Here is a 19,654-nt window from a genome sequence, read left to right as displayed (position 1 = left end):
ACCTCTTAGCTTTCTCATGGCTAGGATGAAATGGTCTTTTACTTTTCCACATCTGAGGGACAGAGGGCTGGCTGTTGTGCTTAGACGGGGTTGAGTAGGATGTCCCCGGCAAACTGCCGGTCTGTGAGGAAGATGCAGGCGGACATGTTAGATTGCCTTGATCCAAAGCTGGTGCTCTCGATGTCAGAGAGCGCTCAACACCAGCAGGTGTTTCCACTTCCCAATGAACTGATGACCTGCCAATCACACTGGCTGTTGCAGGTAAAGAGGTGGCAGGTCTGCGTCCAAAAACATGTGTGACTGCTGTCCCCCCAGTCACAGAGGATGAAGAGGCCGCGGATGCACAAGATGGGGCAGACGGTGGTTGGCCCAGCCTGCTAGGCCGCATTGTAGCACAGTGAGCTTCCCACTGCAACTTATGCTTCATATCCAGTGCCGGTTCATGCATGAAGTACTCAAACTATGGATTTTTTGGCCTCTACTTATGTTTTGGTTACAAATATTACAGATAACACGAGTTGGGTCATCCTTATCATTCTGAATAAATGCCCAGGCTATGCAAGGCTTAGAGCCCATGCGACCTGAAGAGCCACTACGACTTGTGGTCTTAGGCAGAGTTGTGGTTGAGGATGCAGTTGTTGACGTGCTTCCAGTACTCCATCTGTGTCCAGGAAGGCGCAACCTAACCTCGCCGTCAAAAGCATCTGTGACGCCCCGCTGTGCTTGGTATCACATATCCTAGAAGAGTGTATTGATGGAATCCTCCACAAGAGGCCCCCATAAACATTCACACATCTCTACCTTCCACCTCAGACCAGCAGAGGGAGCCCGTTAGGGATATAAATAGGGAAGGTGGAGCTAGGCAGTTCAGTTCCTCTGAAGAGTTCCTGCAGTAGAGAAGCCTAAGAGAGGTCAGTCTGCAGTGGAGCTCAGTCTAGTCTAGAGTACTCAGTTAATAGTTCAGCAGTGGAGCACGAGGCTCCTGCTAACTAGATTCAGTAAGGCATAACCGGAATCCATGGAGAACAACAAGTCCCAGGATGGCTAAGGTGCTGATACGTAACAGAGCCAGGAGACGCTTAGGCCCCCCATAGTGGGAGCGTGAACTCCAAGAGAAGGCCCTACCACAAGGTCAGCCAGCGCAGGACAGAGACAAAGTTAGGCCTAGCTCCAGGCAGGTCAGAAACTTACTACGCAGAGGCAAGAAACAGGAGGCCCTACACCCGCTCATTGGGGAGGATCCTGATATTCACCTTTCACCCTACAGTGCTCCGGGATGTGCCTGAATTTCCTCCAGTAAAAGGTACTGAAGTGACTACCGTGTCCGTTCCCGTTCTTGCTCTGACCCAGCTGGGTCTCGCCTGTCCTGCATTCCCCCTGCATACGCTGCCCTGAGACCTAGCTCCACCTGTGGGGAGCTATACCATCGAGCAGCCTTATCACGGGTCTCAGTGGACTGCTGCAGCGCTGGTGCTTCTCACCAGATACCACAGGTGGCGTCACAAACTCTTATAAAATGAACAATTATCCACTCTTTTAAAGAGTGACCCCAGGGTATGGGCCAGGGAGCCGACCACCGTGACATCCCCAAGGCCAGGCAAAGGCCCGGGTACCGAGTCATCCCCATCCCCTGGGCTAGTCACATCCTCCTCCACCTCCTCCGTTGACCTCATCGACTGGCTGACTGTGGGTTGACAGTAAGTGGGATCTCCAACCTCGTCATCATCACCCTGTGTGTTATCACACCCGTCGTCCTCAAAGCCAACCTCTTCCTGCCCTGACCGAAAAGTCAAGTTGTCGCTTCAATCAGGTATTTGAGTCTCATCATCGTCTTCATCATTGTCTCCACCAACAGGAGTGACAGTTTGGGAACGAGGGTCTACATTATGCTCAGAATCTTCTTCATCTGGTCCTGGATCCGACTTATAAAGATTCTGGGCATCAGTGCAGATCTTTTCCTCGTCTGGATTAACAGAAGCTCTGGAGCAGACTTACGTTTCCCAGGCTATAGTATGAGTAAACAGCTCTGCAGACTCAACCATCTGTGTTACCCCATACTCAGACGGGCAGCTGGAGACTTGGGAGCTGTGATGAAGCAAGTGCGATTGGGGTGACACCTCTGAGGACTGAAATATTTGTGATGTTGAAATTGAGGTGGAGGAGAGCCCACTTGAAGGAGCACTTGATATCCGCTGAAGCACCTGCTGTTTTTGTGCCTCATCTGGAATTTGTAGCGATGGGCGTGTCCGTAAGAAAGGGATCGTATCACATTGTCCACGAAAAGAAGTCGACATCTTAGCTTGGCTGGAAGATGGTCTTTCTTCTGCAGATGTTACCCCCCCCCCACTGCGGGGGGGCTCGACCCACCAGCGGACAGGCACCAGTATTGGGAGAGGGGGGCTGGCCATCAGGGTCCACCGCGGCTCTGGCACAAACCCGGCGACACGGAGGTGGCACGGGCAGGAACGAACTGGCCATGTCGGCTTCTCACTTTTTGGATTTTAGAAGGGCATGACATGCCTATATCTGTGTCTCCCCCTCCTTTTACTCCTCCACCTCTTTTCTTTTCGCATGACTATATGTACTTGTCACTTTTCCATGTGTTAGTTATGTCTTCTGAGCAGTTTGTCAGCTTTTGGACACCTTTGAAGGTGTTTTCTATGTGTTTCTATGTGTTTTTGTTTGCCTGCCACTGGTTTTAACGGTGTTCGAAGGTGTTCAACGAACAGTTCGACGAACAGTTCGGTGAACACACGGGTGTTCGACGAACCGAACCGAACTCGAACACTACGGGGGTGGCTCAACACTAGTATCAAATACTTAGGAATTCCTACTCATAGAGACCTCTCCCATGTATGTTATCTTAATTTTGGTCCCTTTATTGAACAACTCCATACAGACCACGGTTGGCAAGTTAGAACTGTAAGATTCACTACGTGAACCACTGGTGTTTTGTGGAAAAGCACATGTACACTGTGTTCCAAATTATTATGCAAAAAGTGTTTAGGAGTGATAAGGGAAGAATTTGTTTGTTTGTCAGTTAAACTCATTGATGGTGATGTGTGTCAGGGCTCTTTATATCACTGTAAGCAATTGCAGACACCTGTGCTAATTAGTTTGGCAGGTGTGTCCAATGAAAGGCAAGACTACTTAAGAAGGCTGTCTCACATTATTAAGCAGCCTACATTTTCTGCCAAAATGGGAAAGAAAAAGGATGTGTCGGCTGCTGAGAAGCAACAAATTGTGGAGTGTTTAGGTCAAGGCATGACTACAATCAACATTGTGCGATGATCAGGATGAAGTGTCTTGGCAATCAAGAAGTATGTAGCTGATTCACAGTACACACGTGTGCGTGCTGATAAGGGCAAATTGAGGACTCTTTCCTACAGGCAATTACGTCAGGTTAAAGGAGCAGCGGCAAAAAAGCCTTGTCATAGCAGCAGACAAGTTTTGAAGCTGCTGGTGCCTCCAACGTCCCCCGAACAACAAGATGCAGGGTCCTTCAGAGGTTTGCAGCTGTGCATATGCCATCCTGTCGACCTCCTCTATCCACTTCACACAAGCAGAAACGGCTCCAGTGGGCCAAACATTACATGAAGACTGATTTCAAAACTGTTTTGTTCACGGATGAGTGCTGTGCAGCGCTCGATGGTCCAGATGGATGGAGTGGAGGATGGCTGGTTGATGGACACCCCACGCAAACACGGCTACAGCGCCAACAAGGAGGAGGTGGAGTAATGTTTTGGGCTGGAATCATGGGGAGAGAGATTGTCGGCCCCTTTAGGATCCCTGAAGATGCTAAAGATGAACTCCATAATGTATGTGGATTTTCTCAAACAGCACTTCCTGCCATGGTTCAAGAAGAACAACCATGTATTTCACAGCAAGATCATTTTTTTGCATGATAATGCACCATCTCATGCTGCACATAAAACATCTGCATCTCTGGCTGATATGGGCATAAAAGGGGACAAACTTATGGTGTGACCCCCATGCTCCCCTGACCTCTACCCCATTCAGAACCTCTGGAGCATCATCAAAAGGAGTGTCTATGATGGCGGGAGGCAGTTCACATCTAAGCAACAGCTCTGGGAGGGTATTCTGTCCTCATGCAAAACAATTGAAGCAGAAACCATCCAAAACCTGACAAATTCAATGGACGAGAGAGTTCAGAAGCTCCTTTCGAACAAGGGGTCCTATGTGAAAATGTAACATCACCTAGAATAAAGTTTTGAGTTGAAAACTGTTTGATTTCAGTTTCTAATAACCTGCTAATGCTTATAATTTCAAAAATGATCATTTTTTTGGTCTTTATTAAAATGAAAAGATTGATCGAAAAGTTTGGGGGATTTAAGAGTGTGGCAACCCAGTAGTCATGATTACTTCGAATTCTGACAATATGAGGGTCATGTTGCAGGTAGTGCAGCAAGAAGGCACTTATGTGTCTTGCGCATCTCGGAGCCCCAAAATTATTTTCCGGGCTAGATGCAGCTAAAAATTATTATTAATTTTAAATCTGGTGGAGCTTAGTATAGATGGCATAATAGGATCAGTGCTGCACACTGCTACAAAGCCCAAATTATTTTCCAGTCAAGATACAGATAAACAATAAACATGATTAGTAATTTTAAATCTGGTGGAGCTTAATATAGATGGCCTAATATGATCAGTGCTGCACACTGCTACAAAGCCCAAATTATTTTCCAGCCAAGATACAGATAAACATGATTAGTAATTTGAAAGCTTAAAACGGTTGGTAGGGTGATTTTAACCAATCATCAAGCTTTTACAAGCCCCAGGATGACACAGGGGTAGAAAAGTCGTTTCGGATCCATGATTTGTTCATCTTTATGAACGTGAGTCTGTCTACATTATCAGTGGAGAGCCGCGTGCGCTTATCTGTCAGCACACCACCAGCAGCGCTGAACACACGTTCAGATAGAACGCTGGCTGCGGGGCATGACAAGATCTCCAAGGCGTAAGTGGCTAGCTCCGGCCATTTATCCAGATTGGAAGCCCAAAAAGAGCAAGGGTTCAGTGACACAGTCATGGCTTCAATGTTTACTTGGAGATACTCCTGTACCATCGTCTCTAGGCGTTGACTATGTGTCAGACTTCTTGTCTCCTGTGGCCTTGCAAAGGATGGGCTAAAAAAGTGGTGAAATGATTCCGCAAAATTGATGTTACCAGCAGATACTGTGGTTCTGTTACGGTTTGAGTGCTGAACACTTGACGGTCCCACGGTTGGCAAGTTGGAACTGTGAGATTCACTACGTGCACCACTGGTGTTTTGTGGAAAAGCATATGTAAGATCCTGCAACAGTCTCTGCTGATACTCCTGCATGCGTGCATCCCTTTCTATGGCAGGAATAATTTCTGCAAATTTACTTTTGTACCGGGGATCTAACAGTGTGGCAACCCAGTAGTCAGGATTATTTCTAATTCTCACAATTCGAGGGTCATGTTGCAGGTAGTGCAGCAAAAAGGCACTCATGTGTGTTGCGCATCCAGGAGCACCAAGTCCCTGTTGTGTTGGTGGCGAGGTAACAATCATGCTTCCTTCCTCTGTCCTCTCCCCCCAACCTCGCACAACAGAAATGTGATCAAGGTCTCCCTCATCTGATGAGTCTTCCATCAGTTCGTCCTCCACTTCTTCCTGGGCTCCTGCACCTTCCTCACTAGTTTGGCTGCTACCATGCGCCCTGGTAAAACCATCTCCCCCACCCTCACATGCCTGCCGCCTTGGTGCTGCCGACCGTCTGGACCTTGCAGATGTTAGCCCTTCCGCATACAACTCCTCCTCCTCTACTTCCTCCACCTCCTCTTGTGCCACCACCTGACTCCGAATTCTGTTTAACATGTGCTCCAGCATGTAAATCACCGGAATAGTCATGCTGATAATGGCATCGTCAGCACTAAACATCTTCGTCGCCATTTCAAAACTGTGCAGAAGGGTGCATAGGTCCCTGATCTGAGACCACTCCTCCAGCGTGATTTGCCCCACCTCTGGATCTCGTTGGCCCAGGCTATACGTCAGAATGTATTGCACCAGGGCTTGTCGGTGCTGCCACAGTCGCTGCAACATGTGCAGAGTTAAATTCTACCGGGTAGGCACATCGCATTTTAGCCGGTGAAGTGGCAGGCCCAACGACTTCTGTAGAGATGTAAGTCGCTTAGCTGCGGGATGCAAACGGCGGAAGTGAGCACACAGCGACCGTGCCCTCTGCAGAAGGCCATCTAGTCTGGGATAGTGGGCTAAAAATTGCTGGACAACCAGGTTCAACACGTGAGCCATACAAGGCACGTGTGTGACATTGCCCCGGCGAAGGGCCGCACCCAGGTTTGCAGCATTGTTGCACACGGCCTTCCCTGGTTTCAGGTCCAGTGGAGACAACCATTCATGAAATTGGTTCTCCAGAGCTGACCACAACTCCTCAGCTGTGTGACTCACATTTCCCAGACATTTCAAAGTAAAAACCGCCTGATGACGTTGAGCCCTACTGCCAGCATAGTAAGGAGGTGTGCAGGATCCCTTCTGCGCAGTTAGAAAGCTTGTGGCATGACCAGACAGGCTTTGGGTGCAGGTGGAAGACCGAGAGGAGGTTGAGGAGGCAGAAGCAGTGGAGGAACTTTGACATAAAGAGGATTGACGCACAACTCGTGGGGACGGCAAGACTTGGACAGCAGCCCCTTGTCCTGCTGTCACCATAGTTACCCAGTGCCCAGTCAGCGACATGTAACGCCCCTGTCCATGCCTACTCGTCCAAGTGTCTGTGGTGAAATGCACCCTGTCACACACAGAGTTTCTCAAAGAAGCGGTGATGTTGTGTGCGACATGCTGGTGGAGCGCAGACACACCTTTCTTTGAGAAGTAGTGCCGACTGGGCATCTGGTACTGGGGCACTGCGACGGACATAAGGTCTCGAAAATCCTCTGTGTCCACCAGGCGGAAAGGCAGCATTTCTGTAGCCAAGAGCTTGCAGATGGTGAAATTCAACCTCTTAGCTTTCTCATGGCTAGGAGGAAATGGTCTTTTACTTGTCCACATCTGAGGGACCGAGGACTGGCTATTGTGCTTAGACGGGGTTGATAAGGGTGTCCCCGGCAAACTGCCGGTCTGTGAGGAAGATGCAAGCGGACATGTTAGGTTGCCTTGATCCAAAGGTGGTGCTATCGATGTCGGACAGCGCTCAACACCAGCTGGTGTTACCACCTCCAAAGAAAATGATGACCTGCCAATCACGCTGGCTGTTGCGGGTAAAGAGGTGGCAGGTCTGCGCCCCAAAACAGGTGTGACTGCTGTCCCCCCAGTCACAGAGGATGAAGAGGCCACGGATGCACAAGATATGGCAGACGGTGGTTGGCCCGGCCGGCTAGGCCGCATTGTAGCACACTGAGCTTCCCACTGCAACTTATGCTTCATGTCCATGTGCCGGTTCATGCATGAAGTACTCAAACTATGTATTTTTTGGCCTCTACTTAGCTTTTGCTGACAAATGTTACAGATAACACGAGTTGGGTCATCTTTATCGATCTGAAAAAATGCCCAGGCTATGCAAGGCTTAGCACCCATGCGACCTGAAGAGCCACCACGACTTGTGGTGAGAGGCAGAGTTGTGTTTGAGGATGCAGTTGTTGACGTGCTTCCAGTACTACGTCTCTGTCCAGGAAGGCGCAACCTGACCTCGTCGTCACTAGCATCTTCCTCCACCTCCTCTGCTGACCTCATCTGTTGGCTGACTGTGGGTTGACAGTAAGTGGGATCTCCAACCTCATCATCATCACCCTGTGCGTTATCACACCCGTCGTCCTCAGAGCCAACCTGTTCCTGCCCTGACAAAAAACTAAAGTTGTCGCTCCAATCAGGTATTTGAGTCTCATCATCGTCTTCCTCATTGTCTCCACCAACAGGAGTTACAGTTTGGGAATGAGGGTCTACATTATGGTCAGAACCTTCTCCGTCTGGTCCTGGATCCGACTCATAAAGATTCTGGGCATCAGTGCAGATCATTTCCTCGTCTGGATTCACAGAAGCGCTGGAGTCGACCTCTGATTCCCAGGCTATAGTATGAGTAAACAGCTCTGCAGACTCAACCATCTGTTCTACCTCATACTCAGACGGGCAGCTGGAGATTTGGGAGCTGTGAGGAAGCAAGTGCGATTGGGGTGACACCTTTGAGGACTGGAGTATTTGTGATGTTGAAGTTGATGTGGAGGAGAGCCCACTTAAAGGAGCACTTGATATCCGTTGAAGCACCTGCTGTTTTTGTGCCTCATCTGGAATTTGTAGCGATTGGCGTGGCCGTAAGAAAGGGATCTTATCACATTGTCCGTTAAAAGAAGTAGACATTTTAGTTTGGCTGGAAGATGGTCTTTCTTCTGCAGATGTTACTGTTGCTTTAACACCTACCCCACGGACACAACCTTTTTTCCTCTTCCCAACACGCCTATTCCCCTTTCCACCAGCAGCAGGCCTTTTTCCACTCATTTTGGTGGTTAATTAATTCACAACTCTGGAGTAGTTTGCACAAAAAAACAATGGATGGGAACTGAGCAGAGCTGAGTGGCCAAACTGTGGTATTAGGCCAAAACTATTGGCTGGGTTAGATGCAGAAAAAAATTATATTCAATTTGCAACCTGATGGAGGTCAGTATAGATGGACTAATAGAACAAGTCCCACACACAGCTAGAAGCCCAAATATTTTTTCAGAGGTAGATGCAGAAAAAAATTGTATTCAGTTTGCAACCTGATGGAGGTCAGTATAGATGGACTAATAGAACAAGTCCTACACACAGCTAGAAGCCCAAATATTTTTTCAGAGGTAGATGCAGAAAAAAATTATATTCAGTTTGCAACCTGATGGAGGTCAGTATAGATGGACTAATAGAACAAGTCCCACACACAGCTAGAAGCCCAAATATTTTTTCAGAGGTAGATGCAGAAAAAAAATATATTCAGTTTGCAACCTGATGGAGGTCAGTATAGATGGACTAATAGAGAAAGTCCCACACACTGCTAGAAGGCCAAATATTTTTTCAGAGCTAGATGCAGACAAAAAATTATTTTGAATTTGCAACCTGATGGAGGTCAGTATAGGTGGACTAATAGAACAAGTCCCACACACTGCTAGAAGGCCAAATATTTTTTCAGAGCTAGATGCAGAAAAAAATTATATTCAGTTTGCAACCTGATGGAGGTCAGTATAGATGGACTAATAGAACAAGTCCCACACACAGCTAGAAGCCCAAATATTTTTTCAGAGGGAGATGCAGAAAAAAATTATATTCAGTTTGCAACCTGATGGAGGTCTGTATAGATGGATTAATAGAACAAGTCCCACACACAGCTAGAAGCCCAATATTTTTTCAGAGGTAGATGCAGAAAAAAAATATATTCAGTTTGCAACCTGATGGAGGTCAGTATAGATGGACTAATAGAGAAAGTCCCACACACTGCTAGAAGGCCACATATTTTTTCAGAGCTAGATGCAGATATAAATTATTTTTAATTTGCAACCTGATGGAGGTCAGTATAGATGGACTAATAGAGAAAGTCCCACACACTGCTAGAAGGCCAAATATTTTTTCAGAGCTAGATGCAGAAAAAAATTATATTCAGTTTGCAACCTGATGGAGGTCAGTATAGATCGACTAATAGAACAAGTCCCACACACAGCTAGAAGGCCAAATATTTTTTCAGAGGTAGATGCAGATAAAAATTATCTTTAATTTGCAGCCTGATGGAGGTCAGTATAGATGGACTAATAGAGAAAGTCCCACACACTGCTAGAAGGCCAAATATTTTTTCAGAGCTAGATGCAGATATAAATTATTTTTAATTTGCAACCTGATGGAGGTCAGTATAGATGGACTAATAGAGAAAGTCCCACACACTGCTAGAAGGCCAAATATTTTTTCAGAGCTAGATGCAGACAAAAAAATATTTTGAATTTGCAACCTGATGGAGGTCAGTATAGGTGGACTAATAGAACAAGTCCCACACACAGCTAGAAGCCCAAATATTTTTTCAGAGCTAGATGCAGAAAAAAATTATATTCAGTTTGCAACCTGATGGAGGTCTGTATAGATGGATTAATAGAACAAGTCCCACACACAGCTAGAAGCCCAATATTTTTTCAGAGGTAGATGCAGAAAAAAAATATATTCAGTTTGCAACCTGATGGAGGTCAGTATAGATGGACTAATAGAGAAAGTCCCACACACTGCTAGAAGGCCAAATATTTTTTCAGAGCTAGATTTAGACAAAAAATTATTTTTAATTTGCAACCTGATGGAGGTCAGTATAGATGGACTAATAGAGAAAGTCCCACACACTGCTAGAAGGACAAATATTTTTCAGAGCTAGATGCAGACAAAAAATTATTTTGAATTTGCAACCTGATGGAGGTCAGTATAGATGGACTAATAGAGAAAGTCCCACACACTGCTAGAAGGCCAAATATTTTTTCAGAGCTAGATGCAGAAAAAAATTATATTCAGTTTGCAACCTGATGGAGGTCAGTATAGATGGACTAATAGAACAAGTCCCACACACAGCTAGAAGGCCAAATATTTTTTCAGAGGTAGATGCAGATAAAAATTATTTTTAATTTGCAGCCTGATGGAGGTCAGTATAGATGGACTAATAGAGAAAGTCCCACACACTGCTAGAAGGCCAAATATTTTTTCAGAGCTAGATGCAGACAAAAAATTATTTTGAATTTGCAACCTGATGGAGGTCAGTATAGATGGACTAATAGAGAAAGTCCCACACACTGCTAGAAGGCCAAATATTTTTTCAGAGCTAGATGCAGACAAAAAATTATTTTTAATTTGCAACCTGATGGAGGTCAGTATAGATGGACTAATAGAGACAGTCCCACACACTGCTAGAAGGCCAAATATTTTTTCAGAGCTAGATGCAGATATAAATTATTTTTAATTTGCAACCTGATGGAGGTCAGTATAGATGGACTAATAGAACAAGTCCCACACACAGCTAGAAGCCCAAATATTTTTTCAAAGCTAGATGCATAAAAAAATTATATTCAGTTTGCAACCTGATGGAGGTCAGTATAGATGGACTAATAGAACAAGTCCCACACACAGCTAGAAGCCCAAATATTTTTTCAGAGGGAGATGCAGAAAAAAATTATATTCAGTTTGCAACCTGATGGAGGTCTGTATAGATGGATTAATAGAACAAGTCCCACACACAGCTAGAAGCCCAATATTTTTTCAGAGGTAGATGCAGAAAAAAAATATATTCAGTTTGCAACCTGATGGAGGTCAGTATAGATGGACTAAAAGAGAAAGTCCCACACACTGCTAGAAGGCCACATATTTTTTCAGAGCTAGATGCAGATATAAATTATTTTTAATTTGCAACCTGATGGAGGTCAGTATAGATGGACTAATAGAGAAAGTCCCACACACTGCTAGAAGGCCAAATATTTTTTCAGAGCTAGATGCAGATATAAATTATTTTTAATTTGCAACCTGATGGAGGTCAGTATAGATGGACTAATAGAGAAAGTCCCACACACTGCTAGAAGGCCAAATATTTTTTCAGAGCTAGATGCAGACAAAAAAATATTTTGAATTTGCAACCTGATGGAGGTCAGTATAGGTGGACTAATAGAACAAGTCCCACACACAGCTAGAAGCCCAAATATTTTTTCAGAGCTAGATGCAGAAAAAAATTATATTCAGTTTGCAACCTGATGGAGGTCTGTATAGATGGATTAATAGAACAAGTCCCACACACAGCTAGAAGCCCAATATTTTTTCAGAGGTAGATGCAGAAAAAAAATATATTCAGTTTGCAACCTGATGGAGGTCAGTATAGATGGACTAATAGAGAAAGTCACACACACTGCTAGAAGGCCAAATATTTTTTCAGAGCTAGATTTAGACAAAAAATTATTTTTAATTTGCAACCTGATGGAGGTCAGTATAGATGGACTAATAGAGAAAGTCCCACACACTGCTAGAAGGACAAATATTTTTCAGAGCTAGATGCAGACAAAAAATTATTTTGAATTTGCAACCTGATGGAGGTCAGTATAGATGGACTAATAGAGAAAGTCCCACACACTGCTAGAAGGCCAAATATTTTTTCAGAGCTAGATGCAGAAAAATATTATATTCAGTTTGCAACCTGATGGAGGTCAGTATAGATGGACTAATAGAACAAGTCCCACACACAGCTAGAAGGCCAAATATTTTTTCAGAGGTAGATGCAGATAAAAATTATTTTTAATTTGCAGCCTGATGGAGGTCAGTATAGATGGACTAATAGAGAAAGTCCCACACACTGCTAGAAGGCCAAATATTTTTTCAGAGCTAGATGCAGACAAAAAATTATTTTGAATTTGCAACCTGATGGAGGTCAGTATAGATGGACTAATAGAGAAAGTCCCACGCACTGCTAGAAGGCCAAATATTTTTTCAGAGCTAGATGCAGACAAAAAATTATTTTTAATTTGCAACCTGATGGAGGTCAGTATAGATGGACTAATAGAGAAAGTCCCACACACTGCTAGAAGGCCAAATATTTTTTCAGAGCTAGATGCAGATATAAATTATTTTTAATTTGCAACCTGATGGAGGTCAGTATAGATGGACTAATAGAGAAAGTCCCACACACTGCTAGAAGGCCAAATATTTTTTCAGAGCTAGATGCAGAAAAAAATTATATTCAGTTTGCAACCTGATGGAGGTCAGTATAGATGGACTAATAGAACAAGTCCCACACACAGCTAGAAGCCCAAATATTTTTTCAGAGGTAGATGCAGATAAAAATTATTTTTAATTTGCAGCCTGATGGAGGTCAGTATAGATGGACTAATAGAGAAAGTCCCACACACTGCTAGAAGGCCAAATATTTTTCAGAGCTAGATGCAGACAAAAAATTATTTTGAATTTGCAACCTGATGGAGGTCAGTATAGATGGACTAATAGAGAAAGTCCCACACACTGCTAGAAGGCCAAATATTTTTTCAGAGCTAGATGCAGACAAAAAATTATTTTGAATTTGCAACCTGATGGAGGTCAGTATAGATGGACTAATAGAGAAAGTCCCACACACTGCTAGAAGGCCAAATATTTTTTCAGAGCTAGATGCAGATAAAAATTATTTTTAATTTGCAACCTGATGGAGGTCAATATAGATGGACTAATAGAGAAAGTCCCACACACTGCTAGAAGGCCAAATATTTTTTCAGAGCTAGATGCAGAAAAAAATTATATTCAGTTTGCAACCTGATTGAGGTCAGTAGAGATGGACTAATAGAACATGTCCCACACACAGCTAGAAGGCCAAATATTTTTTCAGAGGTAGATGCAGATAAAAATTATTTTTAATTTGCAGCCTGATGGAGGTCAGTATAGATGGACTAATAGAGAAAGTCCCACACACTGCTAGAAGGCCAAATATTTTTTCAGAGCTAGATGCAGACAAAAAATTATTTTGAATTTGCAACCTGATGGAAGTCAGTATAGATGGACTAATAGAGAAAGTCCCACACACTGCTAGAAGGCCAAATATTTTTTCAGAGCTAGATGCAGACAAAAAATTATTTTTAATTTGCAACCTGATGGAGGTCAGTATAGATGGACTAATAGAGAAAGTCCCACACACTGCTAGAAGGCCAAATATTTTTTCAGAGCTAGATGCAGATAAAAATTATTTTTAATTTGCAACCTGATGGAGGTCAGTATAGATGGACTAATAGAGAAAGTCCCACACACTGCTAGAAGGCCAAATATTTTTTCAGAGCTAGATGCAGAAAAAAATTATATTCAGTTTGCAACCTGATGGAGGTCAGTATAGATGGACTAATAGAACAAGTCCCACACACAGCTAGAAGCCCAAATATTTTTTCAGAGGCAGATGCAGATAAAAATTATTTTTAATTTGCAACCTGATGGAGGTCAGTATAGATGGACTATTCGAGAAAGTCCCACACACTGCTAGAAGGCCAAATATTTTTTCAGAGCTAGATGCAGACAAAAAAATATTTTGAATTTGCAGCGTGATGGAGGTCAGTATAGATGGACTAATAGAACAAGTCCCACACACTGCTAGAAGGCCAAATATTTTTTCAGAGCTAGATGCAGAAAAAAATTATATTCAGTTTGCAACCTGATGGAGGTCAGTATAGATGGACTAATAGAACAAGTCCCACACACTGCTAGAAGCCAAATATTTTTTCAGAGCTAGATGCAGAAAAAAATTATATTCAATTTGCAACCTGATGGAGGTCAGTATAGATGGACTAATAGAATGATGCTATGCCCAAAAGATTTTACTTCACTAGGTGCAGTAAAAAAATTGGTATTCTATACACAGGTGGTATATCTTGCAACACAGATAGGCTACTCCACTGACTAACACACTCTGCAATAGGCCAAAAAGGATTAGCTTTGCTAGATTCAGCCAAATGCTGTGAAAAAAACTTGCACAGCACTGGCACAGACCTGCCTGGCAAAAACTGATAGGAACTGATGTAACCTAGTCCTGAAAAGGACTGCAATTACAATTAGTCTTTACTCCCACAATCTATCTATTTAAGAGCACAGACCTGCCTGATAAAAGTTGTAGGAAATGCTGTAACCTAGTCCTTAAAAGGACTGCAATCACAACTATTCCCTACTCCCAAGCTATCTGTAGATTTGTGCGAAAATTGGCTTGAAATTAACAAGGTATAGCGCACACAGCAACAGCGGTGCCGTCTAACACGCAGCTGCAGCAGTGAGAAAATGGTGGCGACGGGGAAAATGGCTTGGTCTTACAGGGCAAGGACATGTGACATACACTGCCAATGACACATGCCCTTGCTTGTGTGAAAAAAAGCACTTCGCTCCGTGTGTGCGCTGCTGATAGGCTGACAGATTGCACCTCCCCACTGTAAATGCGGGAAAGAGAAAAAAAAATGGAGATCTTCATTATTCCTGCAGAGATCCATCCCCTGCCCCTCCCCCCACCCCGCTGTACACTCAAACTGCGTATTAACATTAATTTTCATCATTACTGAGAAAAAATCCAGTTATGATTTTGGTGCACGAACAGTTATCGAACATAACCTCGAACAGCCGAATTTTTCTCAAATCGTTCGTGTTCGCCGAACGGCTCGAACACCGCCCAAAACAGCTCGAATTTGAGATTGGCGAACAGTTCGAGTCGAACAACGCTCATCTCTAGCTGTAATGCAGCAGTATTCACAAAGTGCGTTAAGGAGGCCGTGACCCAGGTTAGTCAAACTTAAAAGTCAACTCACAACAAAAAAGGCAAATGTTATTCTCTGGATCGCAGAGAGTTCCTACTCTCAAACTTGCAAACCAAACACTGACACACCCAAACCTTTAGTGCAGGTTTAAATGAAAACTGTGGCCATGGGCCACTTGTAAGACCCGGACTGGAGGGAGAGACCCATCCCATTACCGATCCTATATATTTCTCCAAAAATAAATCCCATATCAGGTTTTCCTAAATCTGACATGGTCAAATAGATTGACCAAGTCCAATGAAACTTTTATTTTGCATTGTAACCACAGCTGCGGCTGTGATTACAATGCACTCCAGCGGGTTCAATATGCCTCTATGAGCATCCTAGGGGATACATAACGGCCTTCGCATATAATTCCCCTCACTGTCTCACAAAGTATTAGCGAATTAGAGACATTTTAGCACATTTGATTGCGTTACAGACTTTGTTGCTGCCATGTACAAGAAAAAATCAATTCAGGGACAATTCAAATATATTCTATTCTGTAATAATACCGTTCATATCTGAAAATAATTTAGGGGTAGGTGGAGGAATAGGTATTTACGTATAAGAGACATTTCGTCACTGTTGATTGCGTTACAGTCAGATCTTGTGGCTGCCACGTACTAAAAAAATCCTATCAGGGACAATTGAAATAGATTCTATTCTGTAATAACACTGCTCATATCTGAAAATAATTTAGGGTTAGCTCCACTCCTCCATTTGGACCTCCGCCTCCTGGTTCAATATTACTTTTTATTATTTTTATTCTATGTTATTTAAAGTAATTTTCCTACCCACATTTGTAGGCAGGGCAACTGTTCGGCTCTTACCCACATTTTGCTTCTTTTTGGAGCCCCCTAGACCTTACTATGACCATTGTACAGCCATTTTACAGCACAAAATTTTGGGTCCTCATTGACTTATATGAGATTTGGTCCTGGGTTAAGTTTGGGTCAATTTCTGGTACCTGTTCTGAACTTTCTCAAGTTCGGCCGAACATGCCAAAGTTGCCAAACCTGAACTTCTACGGGTTCACTCATCCCTAGCCACCAGGTTTCAGCCATTATCACACACGACCATGCCTGTTTGTAGGTTCAGTGGCGAGAGCCACTGATCTGTCTTGTCTGGTAAACCTTTGCACAACTCTGCGGCGGTGTGCAGTTTGTCAACAAAACAAATGAGTTTCAGCTGACCTTGTTGGTGCTTCACAGAGCCAGTGCTGCAGTGCTTCCAGCTTGTGACTGATATGGACTTGAATTCTGAGATGTAGGATGAGGCCCACTAAAATGTATTTCTGGGGGTGAGGTGGAGGAAACCCTGATGGAACTATGGTCCGCAATCCAGTAGCATGTGTGCCGTCCCAAGGTCCGCCTCGTTCCCCACCTCCACAAGTTTCTCCCAGTGTGCCGTCAGGCAAATATGTCATCCCTGGCCAAAACCACTTGTCCACATGTTAGTGGTTAAGTGGACCTTCCCAGTAACTGCGTTAGTCATGACACGGGTTATGTTATGGGACACATGCTGGTTTAAAGCGGGAATGGCACATCGGGAAAAATAGTAGCGGCTTGGGACCAAGTACCGAAGGATTGAACTTTTTGACCACCATGAAACGCTATGTCTGTAGCCAAAACAACACATCACATCACCCCAAGAACCATCATATGGTGGGGTGCTGGCAGCATCATGCTGTGGAGATTTTTTTTGGCGACAGATAGAGGGAAAATGGTCTGATTTGATGAGAAGATGGATGATGTGAAATACAGGGATGTACTTGAGCAAAACCTGTTTCAGTCTGTCAGTGATTTGAGACTTGGACAGAGGTTCACCTTCCAACAAAACAACGGCCCAAAGCATATTGCTAAAGCAACACTTGAGTGGTTTAAGAGGAAACATGTAAACGTAGATTCACTTGTCTCCTGGGACTTAACATAGTGGGAGGAAGAAGGATGATGGTAAGGAATACGTGGTCCAGATTCTTGACTAGTGAGAATGGACCATGTGGAAGAGAGGTTGGTGCTGGGAAACAGACTGGAAGCATTATCTGCCATTCAACCGACCACCTGTTTGTACTGTTCTGCTTCACGAGTGGTGTCCCGTGCCCTTATGCAAAGTGGGACAGGAAGCCAGGTCTTGTGGATGACCGTATTTGTTGTGCTCCCACTTGCAAACTGTATAGGATTATTTTTGAAAATGAAATATGTAGCCCTGAAGATAAATATAGCGTGAGGGCCGCCAGAGGTCCCTCCAAAATTTACGAGTGAGGGCCGCCTGCTGGCCTTCCAAAATATATGACTGAGGGCCGTCTGATGGCCCTCCAACATTAAGCAGTGAGGGGTGCCTGATGGCCCTCCAAAATGTATGACTGAGGGCCGCCTGACTGGCCGTCCAACATTTATGATTGAGGGCCACCCTTTTTGGGGTGGTAAAATCAGAGTTGGATGCCTCAAGGTCCTTGTTCTGCCAGTTGTACCCCAAGTAGTGGCCTTGAATCGGAGACTCCTTGTTAGCCAAAGAAGTCCCACTCCTTCTAAATGGAAATGTTTTCTAAAGCCCTACTGTACGTGTGTTCCAGGGTGTATTGGAGTGCTTCCTAGTATTTGGAAGCCCTTGCACATAGTGCATACACTTTACTAGTCTAGGAGTACCACTGCTTCCAAATGAGGAAAAAAGGTTTTCTGAGGCCATCCTGTACGTGTATTCCCTCCATACAATTTTTAATAGGCCTTGCACTTAGTGCATAGGCTTCACCAGTCTAGCAGTGCCACTCCTTAAAATGGGATAAAATTTCAGAAATTTCATGCACACGATTCCTTATTTTTTTTTTCCTTACTGAAATGGAAAACTGCTGCATTTGTGAAAAAAGGAGCATATAAATTCTTTCAGTATTTTTGCTAAATTTTTTCACCATTGAAAGCAATGAGAAAGTGCAAAAATGCAGCAAAGATGCTGTGTGTGAACATAGCCTAACGGTTGGAGGAGGCGTTTTTATTTCTCTCTTTTTTATTTGCTTTTAATATACAAGACAGTATACTGGAAATATTTTTTCCTAACCTTTTTGCCTGTAAAATCCGTTTTATCTTTGGTTTCGGTATGTTTTGTAAGTTCGTAAAAGTGGAGTAATACTCTGACAACATTGTTCCTAGCATAGACTTGGGAATCAGAGATGTGTCCAGGCGTCTTACCCCTGCTGTTCTCATTCCATTTGAGCGCTGTTTCCATCCATTACAGCGATTTTTCCTGCCCCCCCAGACATCCTAGGAGGGTAGGCCAGAAAAAAACTCTAGTTTCCCACTGACTTAATTTATGCTTGTTACTCGATACTCTAGCAGTATGACAAGCTCATTATAAAAAACATTTTAGTGCTCGCCCATCACAATTTAAAAAATATGTTTCTCAGCATGTCAGCTGTAATAACATACAGCCCTGATCTCCTGATCTATCCTTGTGTATGATTAAAGAGTGCTAGGAGTAGAGCACAGATGACTGACACTTTTCAGATGAAGTCACAGCATTCAAGGAGGAAGGAGGGTCAGTACAGCTGATTTAAGCTGTGTCACATTACAAACCCTTCTATAATCTCTCCTCCTCTCATGTTATGTATGCTGTACTGTTGTTATCCCCACACTTCCTGTCACGCACAGGTGTAATTTCCTATTGTGCTAGTGCAGGATGCATTAGGTGATCAAATATGGCCGGTCTCACATTCATTAAGATCATCACAGTGGGTCCCATTAACTGATCGATATAAAATGTTTTGCAGTTAATTAAGGATATTTCTTTACAGTTATGCTAGATTCACACTTACACGGCGATCTACATTGAGCACTCCATCCAGGGGCTATTTTTTTTTAGAAAACAGAATTCAGACATACAATCCCCCCTGTTATGTTCATTTACTACAGATAGCCAAACAAATGATCTACATTTGGACTTTGAGCTCCTTTCTATCCCTGACCTTCTATTTAGTGGGACACAAAGTAGAGGTGACAACACGCGGTGCCATGAAATAAAATGTTTAGAATTCTGACACCGACTCTCATCTTATGGGAAGAATAATGTGAAATCTACTGCAAGCTCTTACTTATATTAGCGCCACTGATAGCTACAAAGCTACAATGCCACTTTCATACTAAAGAGATAATTTAATGTAATTATTAATTTACTCACCTGAGAATCCATCCTTACAGGTACAGGTGTAATTTCCTATTGTGTTATTACAGGTTGCATTATGTGAGCAGGTATGGCCGGTCTGACATTCATCAATATCCTCACAGTGGGTCCCATTACCTGATCAATGTAACATGTTTCCAAGTTATCAGAGGATAGAACATTGCAGATATACGTGAAAATTTTTTTTACTACTGAAACATATAAGTTGTTA

General features: G+C 43.6%; 1 protein-coding gene across 9 annotated transcripts in view; it reads right to left on the bottom strand.

The window, feature by feature from the left end:
* LOC141259357 (uncharacterized) overlaps positions 1-19,654 on the bottom strand; it is a 374,844-nt gene that overhangs the window by 38,157 nt on the left and 317,033 nt on the right. For all 9 annotated transcript variants that reach the window (XM_073675221.1, XM_073675224.1, XM_073675227.1 and 6 more), the window contains one exon: positions 19,441-19,560. In XM_073675221.1, coding sequence (XP_073531322.1) covers positions 19,441-19,560 — 120 coding nt within the window. The remainder of the gene's footprint in view (positions 1-19,440; positions 19,561-19,654) is intronic.

Source organism: Phyllobates terribilis, unplaced genomic scaffold (assembly GCF_046119375.1).
Source record: "Phyllobates terribilis strain yellow unplaced genomic scaffold, ASM4611937v1 Scaffold_3__8_contigs__length_932513732, whole genome shotgun sequence".
Classification (NCBI taxonomy): Eukaryota; Metazoa; Chordata; class Amphibia; order Anura; family Dendrobatidae; genus Phyllobates; species Phyllobates terribilis.
The sequence above is the reverse complement of the archived record's forward strand: the minus strand, read 5'-3'. Positions and strand labels throughout refer to the sequence as shown.